The sequence below is a fragment of the Camelus bactrianus genome, chromosome 9 (genome assembly GCF_048773025.1).
Source record: "Camelus bactrianus isolate YW-2024 breed Bactrian camel chromosome 9, ASM4877302v1, whole genome shotgun sequence".
NCBI lineage: Eukaryota > Metazoa > Chordata > Mammalia > Artiodactyla > Camelidae > Camelus > Camelus bactrianus.
The window spans coordinates 39,604,877-39,618,130 of NC_133547.1; the positions used below are offsets into that span (position 1 = coordinate 39,604,877).

Below are 13,254 nucleotides of genomic sequence, written 5' to 3' on the forward strand. Positions count from 1 at the left end.
AGCAGGTGCTTAACAAATCTTTTAATGATGTTAAACTTCAGGGATAACTGTAGAGCTGCCTGCTGAGGGGAAAACTCATAGGCCAGCTCCTTTACAGCCTATTTAGGGAATTTAGATAATAATGAGGCTCCAGTTTTAAATCATGTTGAAACATCTTGTAGAAGAGTAACGTCCACACTGAGAGCTTCTGCTTCCTGCAGGAGTCACTGAATTGACATGCTGAGGAAATAGGGCCCTAATACAGTCTCATAATGGTCAGGACCAAAATTCAAACAAAGCGTCTCGAAACTTTTGGTCTTCTACCGTATTATGCCAAATAAGAAACTACGGGTCACAGGTAGTCACTTTTTCTCCAGTTTTTTCTTTTATCCTCCATATTTTCAGTACAATGTCAACATCTTTGGTACTGGGCGCCTGGGTTTGCTTGTGATTCTTTAGGAACACCTTGCAATAAATATTTTAACTCCTTTCTGAAGTCATTTTCTGGGCCTTTAACATGTCTTCAAGTTTGAAGTCACAGCATTCGGAAATGGTCAGTGTGGGCTTCACGCCTGCTCAGTAGCCAGACTAGAGCCTCACCCGTGACTGATGTTCAAGCCGAACTCTGCACGGAAACTTCCTCACTTCAACATGTTGATAAGTGGCACAATCAGTTAGATGCTCTTTGCAACACACTTCCCTCTAAAGTTTCCTCTTTACAGTTCTGCTGTTAATCAAGGGTGAAAAACCCTGAAGTATTTTGAAATAATTTTAGACAAACATAAACATGCATTATCCTTACAAGCAGAATTCTCAGAAAATGTTACAGAGATCTAACAGTGTGAAACTATACTCTCCTATATGTCCACATGTGGCTGGTCTGAACTGAGATTTACTATAAGGGTGAGTGTAAAATATGCACTGGATTTGGAGGACTTAGAAAAAAAGAATGTAAAATATTTCATTAATAATTTTAAGAGGGGAGGGTATATAGCTCAGTGGTAGAGTCCATGCTTAGCATGTACAAGGTCCTGGGTTCAATCCTCAGTACCTCCATCAAAAAAAAAAAAAAAAAAAAAGACTGTTTAAAAAGTAATAATTTAAAAATATTGCTTACATGTGGAAATAGTATTCTGGCTATATTGAAATAATTTTATTATTAAAATTAATTTTACCTCTTTTACTTTTATAATGTAGCTAGCTGATAGAAGAATTTAAATTATATATGTAGCCCTCATTTTACTTCTCTTGGACAGGGCTAATCGAAAGAGAGAAGCTGCTTTTCTGATACCATTCCATTGCCTGCTCACCCACGTGGAACATCCTTCAATTCTCTCTCATATACATGATTTTCTTATTCCAGCTAGAAGAAATTAAACTCAATTGGTTATTTAGGAAATGGGCTTACAAGTTTCTGATAGGAAAGGTCAAAGGAGACACTCACAGTTCCTTTCAAGGATGTCTTTAAAATCGATGGTGTAGGAGACCCACTGGCGAGTCAGGAAAGATTCTGTGAAACCCCAGATGCTGATGTTCATGGACCTGGCTCCAGGTTCCGAAGCCAGGCCGGTAAAGTAGATAGGCTCCCTGGTAAACATGTAGGTTTGCCAGCACTGACCTTCGTCTGTGGAGAACCTGAAACCACAGTTAGAGAAAGATCATGACAGAGAATCAACACTATGGGAATATCAGGAAACCACTATGGCTGCTTGATCCCAAATCAGAGAAAAACTCTCATATTTAGGTGGTGGCTTACTGACTGACAGTTATATTAATTGTTAATGCCTATAGTTAACAGGGAAAAGAGAGAAGGAAAGGGAGGAAGGAAGAAAGAGGGCGAGAGGGAGGGAGGGGCGAGGGGTGGGGGAGGAAGAATGAGTAAGAAGAAAATGCCTTTTTAATAAAAATTCTTCCAAAGGAAAGAGAGGTTGGTGACCCATGTAAGACTGGGCTTCTAAGTCAACAAACAGAAATTACTGAGTAAGAACTTATACTTAAGGAATCAGTTCCCATCCAGAGTGCTCACATGCTTCCATAATATTCTTGTGGGGAGAGAGAATATTTTTTTAAAGTGACAAGAAGTGCTAGCTAGAGGGAATTGGAGGAAAAAGTGAAGCCATTTAATTTGAGTTGCTCTAAACACAATTCCTTCAAGAATCTTCCCCACGGCTCTATAGAATGCACAAATCTGAATCACGGTCTCTAACTTTCCCCCAACAAACTGAAAAACATCCCACAGTTGCCCTCTATGCAGACAGTGTGGGTGGAGCTGAGCTCATGCATACTTAATCACATTGATAGGATGGCTGCTGTGTTCAATGGCTACAATGATGCCCCCTGAATCCAGGATGGTGTAATAGTGGGGTCCTTCCAGCATCTTCAGCCAGGAGTAACCCCCATCATCTGAGATGTACACATCTGGGATCATCACTGAGATGGCATCCCCCACGCTACCTGCAACACAATCGACCATCTCATCAGCACACATCAGCAGTGAAACAGAGAGGACTTACTGTCAAGAGAAAAATTCTGAATGTATTTATTCTGGTTATTTCCCATCACGGCTCTTGTAATAGAAAAAAAGGCCACTGACAATTTGGTACAGGGAATCTTGTTGCTCTCTGATGGGAGTCTGTGAGAAACCCACAGTATCATTATCTTGCAAGAAACTCTACAGAGGATGGTAAAAGCCACGTATGGTGGTTTTCCCACAGGGTTCAGGGTTCAACGCGAAGACTGAGTCTCAGCATGCTCAACTACTTCTCCCCGCAGAGGTGCGGGCGGGCTGCTCACCGTGGGCGATGACTATGCCGACAGCGTTAGGCTCTGAGAGTGGGGCCATTGGAACATTTAGCTTCTGGGAGATGCTGTAGGAAGCATGAATATGAAGGCTGCACTGTGGAAAGAAACCAAAGCTTAGATTAAAATCAAACGTGTACATTTGTTTTACTCATCTCACAGAGCCTTTTAATAAAGGCTTTCAACTTATTAACCCAGACGTCTGCGTGATACTCTTTAAAAAAAAATTGTGGTAAAAATCACATACCATAAAATTTACCATCTTAAGATAAGCATTTTTAAGTGTATAGTTCAGTAGTGTTAAGTACATTCACACTGTTGTGCAACCATCACCATCATGTCTTTGAAACTTCTTCATCTTGCAAAACTGAAACTCTGTACCCATTAAACAGTAACTCCCTATTTCCCCTTCCTCTATACACTGGCTACCACCATTCTACTTTCCATCTCTGTAAATCTGACCACTCTAGGTATCTCATGTAAGTGGAACCATACAGTATTTGTCCTTTTGTGACTGGCTTATTTCACTTGGCATAATGTCCTTTTACACTCCATCCACGTTGTAGCATGTGTCAGAATTCCCTCCCTTTTTAAGGCTGAATATTATTCCACTGTATGTATACACCACATTTTGCTTATTCATTTATCTGCTGATGGACACTTGGATTGCTTCTATCTTTTAAATGTTGTGAATAATGCTGCCATGAACACTCATGTGCAAATATCACTTAAGATCCTGCTTTCAGTTCTTTGGGATATATACCCAGAAGTGGAGTGGCTGGATCATATGATAGTTTGACATTTAATTTTTTCAGGACATCATACTGTTTTCCATAGTGGCTACACAATTTTCATTCTCACCAACAGTGCACAAGGATTCCAATTTCTACACATTCTCATCAACACTCATTTTATTATTTTTTTTGATAGTAGCCATCCTAATGCATCTTAGGTAATCTCTTGCAAATCACATTTTTTGATTTGCATTTCCCTAATAATTCGTGATACTGAGCATCTTTTCATGTGCTTACTGGCCATTAGTATATTTTCTTTAGAGAAGGGTCTATTCAAGTCCTTTGCCCATTTTAAATTTGAGTTATTTGGTTTTTTTGTTGACTTACAGGCTCAGTGAGATATTCTTGATTCTGAAATGCATTAGTGTACTTGGAGGAAGCAAATTATGCAATTATCTTCTCATGTGTAATCTGTCTTAGTTAATTTTATTCCTGCATTACACCAAAGCCCCTGATCAATATTTAAAGCATGACTGCACACAAATAAACTTGATGAATGCCTGACATATTTAAGATACTGTACAAGATGTGGTTGTGATTTAAAATACTACTCAGTCCTGCCTTTAAGAAATATATCTCAGAAACTAGTTGAGGTATAAAGCAGGATGAAAATGAGTGCTTTACAAGACATTCGAATTGGCTAAAATGTTAATTTTACATCATGTATATTTTACTGCAATTTAAAAAACTTCAGGCAACTACTAGTGAAATGAAGAGGGATGACTCATTCTAAGTGGAGGTGGGCACTAAGGGTGGTTAGGATTTCCACTAATCCTAATGAACTGGGGGGAGGGAAGACAGGCACAACTTCCCCAGGAATAACATGGGCAAGTGGCACATGCAGGGTGTTCAGGAAGCAGCAGAGGTTACCAGGGGGATGTCAGTGATAAAGCGGGCAATGACAATGAAAAGGCAGGAGAGAACCTGACAGGGGAGGAGGGGGCCTTTATTCACCAGGTCACAGGCAAAGGGGAACCATGGAGAGAGTTGGGGAGGGAGAGGCATGGACGTGTGACGGTGGCAAGCTAGGTAAAGAGGCCATGTACCTGCCCAGGCTTAGGGTGAGGAGGGCAGGCGCAGAACAGGGCCAGGGCGGAGGGATGGGGAAAGGGAAGTAGGAGGGAAGAGAGACTCAACAGCACTCCTGAGCACAGAGAAGGGAGAAAGCATGTTGGGGGTGGTGTAGGCACATCTATCTCACACTGAGGCTCTTAGAACAAAACAGAAAGCCCAACCTACACAGCAGAGTGCACGTCAGCCACAGGACTCAGAGGAGAGCTTGGAACTCCTAATGCTGTCACTTTTGAAGAAGACTCCCTGGGTTCTGCTAAGCTCCTCTCAAATTCTATAAGAGCCAGACACAAAGCTTGTTTGTTTTTTCTCTTTCCTTTGCCCGTCAAGACCTGTCACTCATGGAATCTGGGATCTCCTGTAGCAATGCCTTTGTATTTCTAGTTCTCGGTCTCTCCGAGGGGTCAGGTCCTGCTCTCACACGCCACACCGGGTCACCTCCCACACCCACCGGCCACGTAAAACCCTGGCAGAGGGGAAGAGAGGCCACATTCTCCTCCATCTGTTTCTAGCCAGCACAGCTTTGCATTGCTCATGAATAGCTGGCCTATGGCTTTCTGTAGAATTCCTAAAGTCTCAGAGCTGCCATGATGACTGCTAGCTAATCACCAGCCCATCTGTCCACTCTGTTTTTACTCAGCAGTTTAGTACAACACAAATTGTTAGCCTTCAGTTTTGTTTTTCTTTAAAAGACAGATAAGCCATAATATTTTGGCCTTTTTTTTTTTTTCAGTTCCTATTGCCTACAACCTGGTTAATTTCAACCTCTCATACCCAAACTTTCCACCTTTAGCTGTGGACCCTCATCGGGCACACAACTTCATTATTCCAAAGCCCAGCGCTAACAAGAGCAGAAAAGAATGGCTGCTTTGCTCCAAATACATATGACAGTGGAGTAAAAACAAACCTCGTTCTTATTTTTTGCGGTAGCGTCGCATTCACTGTTTTCAGGCTTCCTCAGGTGCTTCCACCTTCCTCCTTGGTCAAAAGTGATCATAGTCTGGATGGAATTATCTGAATTGGGAAAGGATGATATTAAGCCTGATAGCTGGAGGCACCCTATTAAATTCGGCTTCTCATGTGTAACTCTCTCCTAGCAGAGACTATACAACACCCTCAGAACCCCGGGGTCCCACAAGCTTGTGACATCCAACAAAATGGCTCAGGGCTGGTGAGGAACTGAGCAGAACTCTAACCACAGTATTTGAAAGAGGCTTCCTACCTGCCCAGGACCCAGCTGATTCCAGAAATCATCTAGACTGAGGCTCTCGGAAAAAGGTACATTTTATCTCCTTACTGACACAAGCAGGATGACGGCTGTTTTTCCTTGCTTGCTTGCTTGCCTTGGAAGTAAAATCTACAATGGGAAGGCATTCTAATCTTTATGCAGACAAGGCCATGATACCAGGCTTGTTTTAGGGAATCTAAACAACACGATATCAACGAGTTTGCCTAAGTCTCAATAATTCTTAATTTTTGTCTTTCTACTACTCCATATCCTATCTTCTTATACCTTTTTTTCCCTCATGTGTCTTCTCCATCCTCTGTTTTTAATGATATAAACTGTTGCAGGTTGAAATTCAGAGATATTATGCCTTGAGTTTTTCAAGGAAAATCAAAGAGAGCAAACAAAAGAAAATTCATTTATTCAATAAATGTTTAGTGCATGCCCACTATGTAAAAACTGCTGTAAGGCTTTGGGAATACATCAACAAACCAAACAGGAGAAAAACTTTGTAACATATACATTCTAGTTGGGTGAGACAGACAAACACTAGACATTGTAAACAGGTAAATTATACAGTATGTTAGAAAGTAAGTGCTATGGAAAAAGCTTGCACAGCTAGAGGCGGACTCAGAGTGTATGTGTGTGTATGTGTGCGTGTGCAGGGGGAAGCACACTGAAATTTAAAATAAGATAGTCCGGGCAGGTCTCATCAGAAGGTAACATGAACAAAGACTGGGAGGAGGAAGGTGTCAGCCTTGCAGACATTTCAGGAGAGAGAGAAGACAATCAGTGCAAACCTCTAAGTTACGAGTGTGTGAACCTGGTGTGTTTAAGGACTGGCGGTGACTTTAGGACTTTAAGGATTGGAGTGACTAGAGGAGAGTGAGCAAAGGGGAGAAGAGTGGGAGGTGAAGTTAGGGAGGAACTCGGGGACCATAGCACTTAGACTTTGTAGATGATTGCAAGGTCTTTGCAAAATAAAAACAAACATCACCCACCTCCTACCAAAAAATAAATACACAAATGAACAAAACCTTAAGCGTCTTTGTACTTTAAAGCACTTATTTGTACAACTAGGCCTGGTGAGCTCTGCAGAACCACTGAAGAAAATACAGGAGGACTCTTTGCTGGCTATTGCTATGCCCTCTACAAGGAGAAAAGCAGTAAGTGGTTCAAATCCCTTCCTGTAGGCCTGGACCTCCCAACACAGAAGGGTTATTTTATAAACTAAACAACATAGGACACCCCAGATCTTTCTTTCTGCCAGCTGTCGCTATGTTCTTTTTTAGTTCTGTTCACCATAACTTATTTAAAATGGAGCCCCAGAATTTACCTGGACAGGCTTGCTGGCTAGGCAAGCAACATTACTGGGGGCACAGGACCATCACTTTCCCCAAAAGCCTCAACTCCCAACATGTTCAGCTGAAGGACAGCTATGCCAAGACCCACCTTCTGAGAGCACACTTGTCATATAGACCCCACGGAGGGAGGTCACGTTGGTAAAGTCCGTTTCACCGCCCGTGGTGGTGTAGAGGTGTCTGTCCAAGGACTTGGAGTAGACAATGCCTCGATCGTCCGAGGTAAATATGGTGCCAAATCCAGTATCTAGAACAGGCAAACAAAGACACTAAGTCTTGGGAGGGAACAGAGACAAAATATTAGTCTAACCATACACATGACTGACTGACTGTACACATTAGCCAACTGCCTCTCTTCACGATGTAGGCGCAGACCTGAGAATCAATCAAGGTTTGATACTCAAGATCTTCGTGGCCATCTTTAATTCTAGTACCTAGTTTAGTACCTGAAATATAGTAGATGCCAAATTTGTTGAATGAATTAATCAAATGTTATAGAAAAGCTCCCCATTACATTTTGGTAGCAAAGGCACTGTATTTAGCTTCATATCTTACACCTCTTTGAATCTTTACATTCTAGAATGATGCTTCTCAAACTCTCTGTGGTGAAGGATCAACTTTAAAATTTCAATTATGTACAAACCAATGCTTCTGTAAAATACGACAAAAATTAATCACTAGAAAAATGAAATACAAAAGAAAGACAAAATATAATCCTCAACTTTTTTTTATTAGACTCAACAGATATAAAATTACTTTGCCAAATGGCTGTAAGAGTTGCTAAATGCTCGCTCGTGCTTTCTCTACTTATTTGGTAATAAAGCATTTGCAGACGAGTTCCAGACTTCTGACCCTTCTTTGAGCAGCACTGCTCTGGAACCCTGTGCCTACCTACAAACCGTGCTGGAGTGGCAAAGCAAGTGGCCTTTTTCACAGAAGCTACATGTCATTTCTAAAAGAGCATGTTCAGTAAGCCACTAATAAACTCCTAGGGTTAAGGGGAAGAATCAACATGTAAGAAGGAAAGCTACTCAAAATAGGGTTTGGAGCTTAAATCTCTACACATTCCAGGGTGCAAGAGTGCCACTGCAAAGCTCTCACCTCCAGGTTCGTCCACGTGCATGAACACCATGTCATCATTAGCTGCCAGAATAGAATAGAACTGTTCCTGCCCCACGGAGGGGAGCTGGGCCATGCTCCACGTGTCCCCTTGATCTGTTGACACATGAATCCTTCTTGTTGTATCCTGGGAAAAAATGCCAATATTTATCTTTTTAATTTTCTACCAACCAAGATGCTATGTGCAGGGACATGAATAAAAACATTATTACTAATAATTGTACATATCATTATGCATTTCCTCACTGGATACAATTGTTACAAATGAAAGGTCCTGGTACCAGGTACCAAAGCTATTTCTAACCTCTTGCAAAGATCCAGGCAATGGAACAATCCATTCTATTGTAAGTACGGCTACCTTGGCTTCCTCTTTGACTTCTTTATTCTGGTGTGGCTCTGTAAGATATCCTCCCAACCTCTGACATTCCAATTCCAATTTCCTTCAATAGAACTAAGGGTTTGTTGGGACCATCATTAGTTTAGTTTTATAGCCGTTTGCATGTGCTTGCTAAGAGAATTCTTAAAATCATGACTCTTAAACAAAAGTTTAGTCCCTTTGAGATAGTTCTGGCATAATCCAAAGAATTAGATAATTAACAGTCTAAAAAATGGAGATGAAACCCAGACTTGGGAGATCATGAAGAGAGGCAAGATGTGACACACATCTCTTTACAGAAGGCCATCAGAACAGCCATAATGAAGGGAACACGCACAGGCTGGGAAGGGGCCAAGGAGAGGCAGACATTAATAGAAGGCAGCCGATGAGGAAGTATTTATTTAGCTGTTAAAAGGAGTCTGCTAAGGCAGCAGTTAACACCTACCGTCTGATATGTACTTTAAGGTCGCTACTAGACACAGTTTAGCCCGGACACGAGAATTAGTCCCAGAGCCGCCTTATGTTAAATACTCTAAAGTTCAGTGACAAGTACATTTAATTTATTTTTCTAACTGACACCTTAGATGTTTACTTTAAGTCTTAGTCTCACTGTTATAGGTGGAAACTAGAGTTCAAAGCACACAGTAGAATTTTAGTTTTGCAGATAGCAGCAGTACAGTGTGTAGGTGAGCAGCTCTGGAATCAGACCACGGGGTTTCCACCAAGGTTCCACGTCTGGGTCACCCCGGGCATGTTACACAATTTCTTCAAATAAAAACCGAGATAACAGTCGGAGCTTATAGGGTTATTGGGAGGATTATTACAAAACTGCTCGAGGGAGTGATCTGCAGTTAAAGTGCCTACTACCCGTCTCCAATTTGCTCCGAACCCACTCCAACCAGTCTTTAAACCCAGTGCTCCAAGGAAACTGATTTCATCAGGATCACCAGCAACCTGTACTTTGCCAACTCCAGTGGCTAATTCTCAGAACTCATCTAACTCCACATCTCAGCTGAACTTGACACAGTTGATCACTCCTTCTTTCTTGAAACATGTCTTTCAGTTGGCTTTCGTGACATCACGCTGTCCTATTTTCCCCACCTCCCTGGCTCCTCCCTCTCAGTCTTCCCTGCTGGCTTCTCCATCTCCTTCCCACCTTTCTGTGCTGGGGTGCTTCAGGGCACCAGGTGCTCAGCCCTCCCACCTCTTCTCTACCTACTCATTCTTCCACAAGACATCATCCAATCACATGGCTTTAAATACCATATAATTTGGGGAGATTCATACACCCAAATGCTTATTTGACATCTCCACCTAGATAACTAATAGGTATCTTGCATCCAAAACTGAATTCTTGATTTTCCTCCCACAGACTCGCGTCTCCTGCAGTCTTTGCCATCTCAGTGAACAGCACCACCATTCACCTAGTTGCTCAGGTCAAACACTAAAGTTACCCCTGATTCATCTCATTCTCTTACAATCCAAATCTTACCCATCAGCAAATCCTATTGGCCATAAATCTAAAAATACATCCACAATTTTTCCACTTCTCCCTTCATCTACTGTTAACGGCCTGGTCCAACTACCGTCTCTCTCACTACTGCTCTTGCTGCTTCCATTCCTGCCCCATCAGGCTACTCCACACACACCTATTCTGTCAAAAGAGAAGGCGAATCATGCCATTCCCCTCCTCGCAACCCAGCTTCTCAGCACGTGAAGGATGAAAGGCAAGGTCTTAAATGCGGCCTATAAAGAGCCTGTGTGATCTGGCCACTGGCTCCCCGTCTCTGGATGGCCCTTCTCTGTGCTCAGCCACGCTGCCCTTCTTACTCGTCTTCAGTACTGCAAGCAGGCTGCAGCCCGAGGGCCTGGGCACTCCCTGCTTCCCCAGCCTCCCGTCCACAAAGCTCTGCCCTCATTTCAGTCAGGTCTCAGAGAGCCCATCTGAACCACCCGATCTGAATTCAACAGGACTGCTCCCACCCCTGCCACTTCCTATGGATTTACTCTGCTTTCAACTTCTTCAGAGCTTTAATCATTACCTGATATTATATCATATTTATTAATTTAGTATCTATCTCCCTACTTGAATGGAAGCTCTGCAAGCAGGACATTTATCTGTTTTGTTAGTTGTCGTATGCCAGGAACCTAGAATAGTACTTGGTATATAGTAGGTACTCACTTAGTGTTACATATTTCCACTATTATTATTGGAAAATGAGCAAGTGGATTGCCTTTTTTCAGACAGCCATGTCTGAGTAAAGCCCAAACACTGGATTTACATATCTCAAAACAGATACCAGAAGTCACATGGTGACACAGGCCAAAGTACAGAGTTGCCCAGAAGAGTCAATTGGCCTCTATAAAAAGAATCACTTCCAAGTCTTACACTGATTAAATATTGTAAAAGGGGAAGAAACTCCATCAGTACACATAATAAAAGCTATCTGAGGCATATTTTACAGAAATATCAGAACTGGAAGAGAAGAGGCAAATACCCACCTTATCAGCCATCACAGAGGCAAAAAGGAACCGTCCCCCGAGACCAAATGAGTAGATTTTCACCCCAATGGTCTTAAAGCTTTTCCCCAAGTCTGAAGTTCTCCGTAATTCCAGTGCCCCAAGGTCAGCTTCTTAAACAAGACAAAGTGTTAATTAAAATTTCACTTACTAGTGAGCCTCTAGTTCAAAACAACTGTTTTAGAATTCCTCTTAATTTTACAGCAAAAGGATTTTTAATCCTATGCATGTTAATCAAGTGACAATAAAAATGATACAGCGTTAGACATAGGAAATTCACATTTGGGTTTTATCTTTATACATGTGAGGTTTAATACTGGACAGAAAGACAGTTTACTTAATTCCAATACAGTGTTGCATAAAAACACCAACAACCACAGCATCCTGCTTTACTTTCTTCATGACACAGTTTGAAATTATTCTATTTTAAGTTGTCTTGTTTGAGTTTTGGTTTTCCCGCTGTTCATCCAACAACCTTATTTGAATTTAACCTCCATGAAAGGAGGCCTTGGGTGCCTTGTTCTCTCCATCCTTACGATAGTGTTTAGCAGACCACTGCAGGTGTGCAAACGAATGAATATATGAAATGAATCTGTTGAATGAATAAGTGAAAGATTATGCTTTCTGCTTTGAAACTGTACCACTGACTGGAAAACCAATGGCCAACACAAACACAATCCATGTTCTTGGGCAGAAATCACTATGCATTTCAATTTGTTTCTTGTTTGTAGCCCAATATTTACTTTACGTAAATATATTACTAAAATTAAGTATACTGTCTCTGTGTATAGCCTGCATTTTTAATTGGATCCTGGCACAGTAATGTAACTTTCAAGATTTTAAAAGTCATTAACAGCTAGTTGATAGCGGGGTATATGTATCTTTTTAAATGAATTCTTATTTTGTGGTTGGCTTTGTTCCTTTGATAATTATGTAAGTTTAAAAACTAAAGCTCTAAACATTCTTAGAAATAATGAACAGTACATATCTGTAAATTTTAAAAAATGTGCAGTAAATTGTACATATGTATTTACGTGCAATATATTGTATATATGTAGTCAAACTGTGACAATTCTACCTAATAAAACTGAAACCTGAAAAAAAAATCCCAATAAATCTGGCTTTTTGACCCCCCCCCCCAAAAAATCATTAACAGCTGTCTTAAGCATTAAAATTACAGGATAATGGAAGGAACTTTAATGCTTCTACCTCTTACAACCCAGAATATTCTACCAGGACACTCTTTGCTGGGACTAAAATATACTTACTGCAGGAGCCATTCACGTAGGTGGTAAAGAAGATGGTGTTTCCTGATCCCCTACAATGAGGCAAAGACAGGGAAAAGACACGGTTCAGGACTGCTAATAGACTGTGTCAACCTTAGTCACTTAGCTCCAAGCAGGTCTAATAAGCTTCATCACTGGGTGCCAGCATCCCTGGTACCAGCTCAAACAGCCTTCTTGGATGCTGCACACCTGATTCTTCCACAGCCTTACATCGAGGTTCCCCACAGCCTGGCCCGGGCATTTCCCACAGTCCCCTCCTTTTTTATGTGAGCTCTTCCAGCCAGTCAAACTAGTCTACTTACACTCTCCAAACCTGGATCTGGTCACAGTGTTTCCTTCTTAAAACGCTTTTCTCTCATGTAACTAAATTTTATGCTCACAATCTTCAGGCTCCAGATTAAAATCTAGCTCTTCCATGAAGCTTTCCCTATCACTCTAAATGGGAGTCTCCTTTGCTGCAAACTTCTAGAGCACTGGTTCTCAATTGGGGCGGTTTTGCTCCCCAAGGGACGTGTCTGGTTGCCACAACTGAGGGAGTTAAACGTCACGCTATGCACAGGACGGCCTCACAACAAGGGACCGTCCAGTATGAGCGCCGCTAGTGCTGAGGCTGAGAAACCCTTCTCCGGAGCCCTGTGCTGCTCTGTGTCAGCCACTTGGCGCTCCTCTGTCTCCTGTTTGGCTATTTTAATTGCAGTGTGTGCCTTATCTCTCCTGCTACACT

General features: G+C 41.7%; 1 protein-coding gene across 6 annotated transcripts in view; it reads right to left on the reverse strand.

Moving 5' to 3' along the window:
* SORT1 (sortilin 1) overlaps nucleotides 1–13,254 on the reverse strand; it is a 60,265-nt gene that overhangs the window by 11,190 nt on the left and 35,821 nt on the right. For 4 of the 6 annotated variants that reach the window (XM_074370099.1, XM_074370101.1, XM_074370103.1 and 1 more), the window contains exons 7-14: nucleotides 12,513–12,562; nucleotides 11,227–11,357; nucleotides 8,331–8,475; nucleotides 7,321–7,476; nucleotides 5,551–5,657; nucleotides 2,773–2,875; nucleotides 2,265–2,433; nucleotides 1,424–1,614 (exon numbers count right to left, since the gene is read on the reverse strand). In XM_074370099.1, the coding sequence (XP_074226200.1) occupies nucleotides 1,424–1,614; nucleotides 2,265–2,433; nucleotides 2,773–2,875; nucleotides 5,551–5,657; nucleotides 7,321–7,476; nucleotides 8,331–8,475; nucleotides 11,227–11,357; nucleotides 12,513–12,562 (1,052 nt within the window). The remainder of the gene's footprint in view (nucleotides 1–1,423; nucleotides 1,615–2,264; nucleotides 2,434–2,772; nucleotides 2,876–5,550; nucleotides 5,658–7,320; nucleotides 7,477–8,330; nucleotides 8,476–11,226; nucleotides 11,358–12,512; nucleotides 12,563–13,254) is intronic. The other 2 variants (XM_074370100.1, XM_074370102.1) reach the window with 1 other exon arrangement.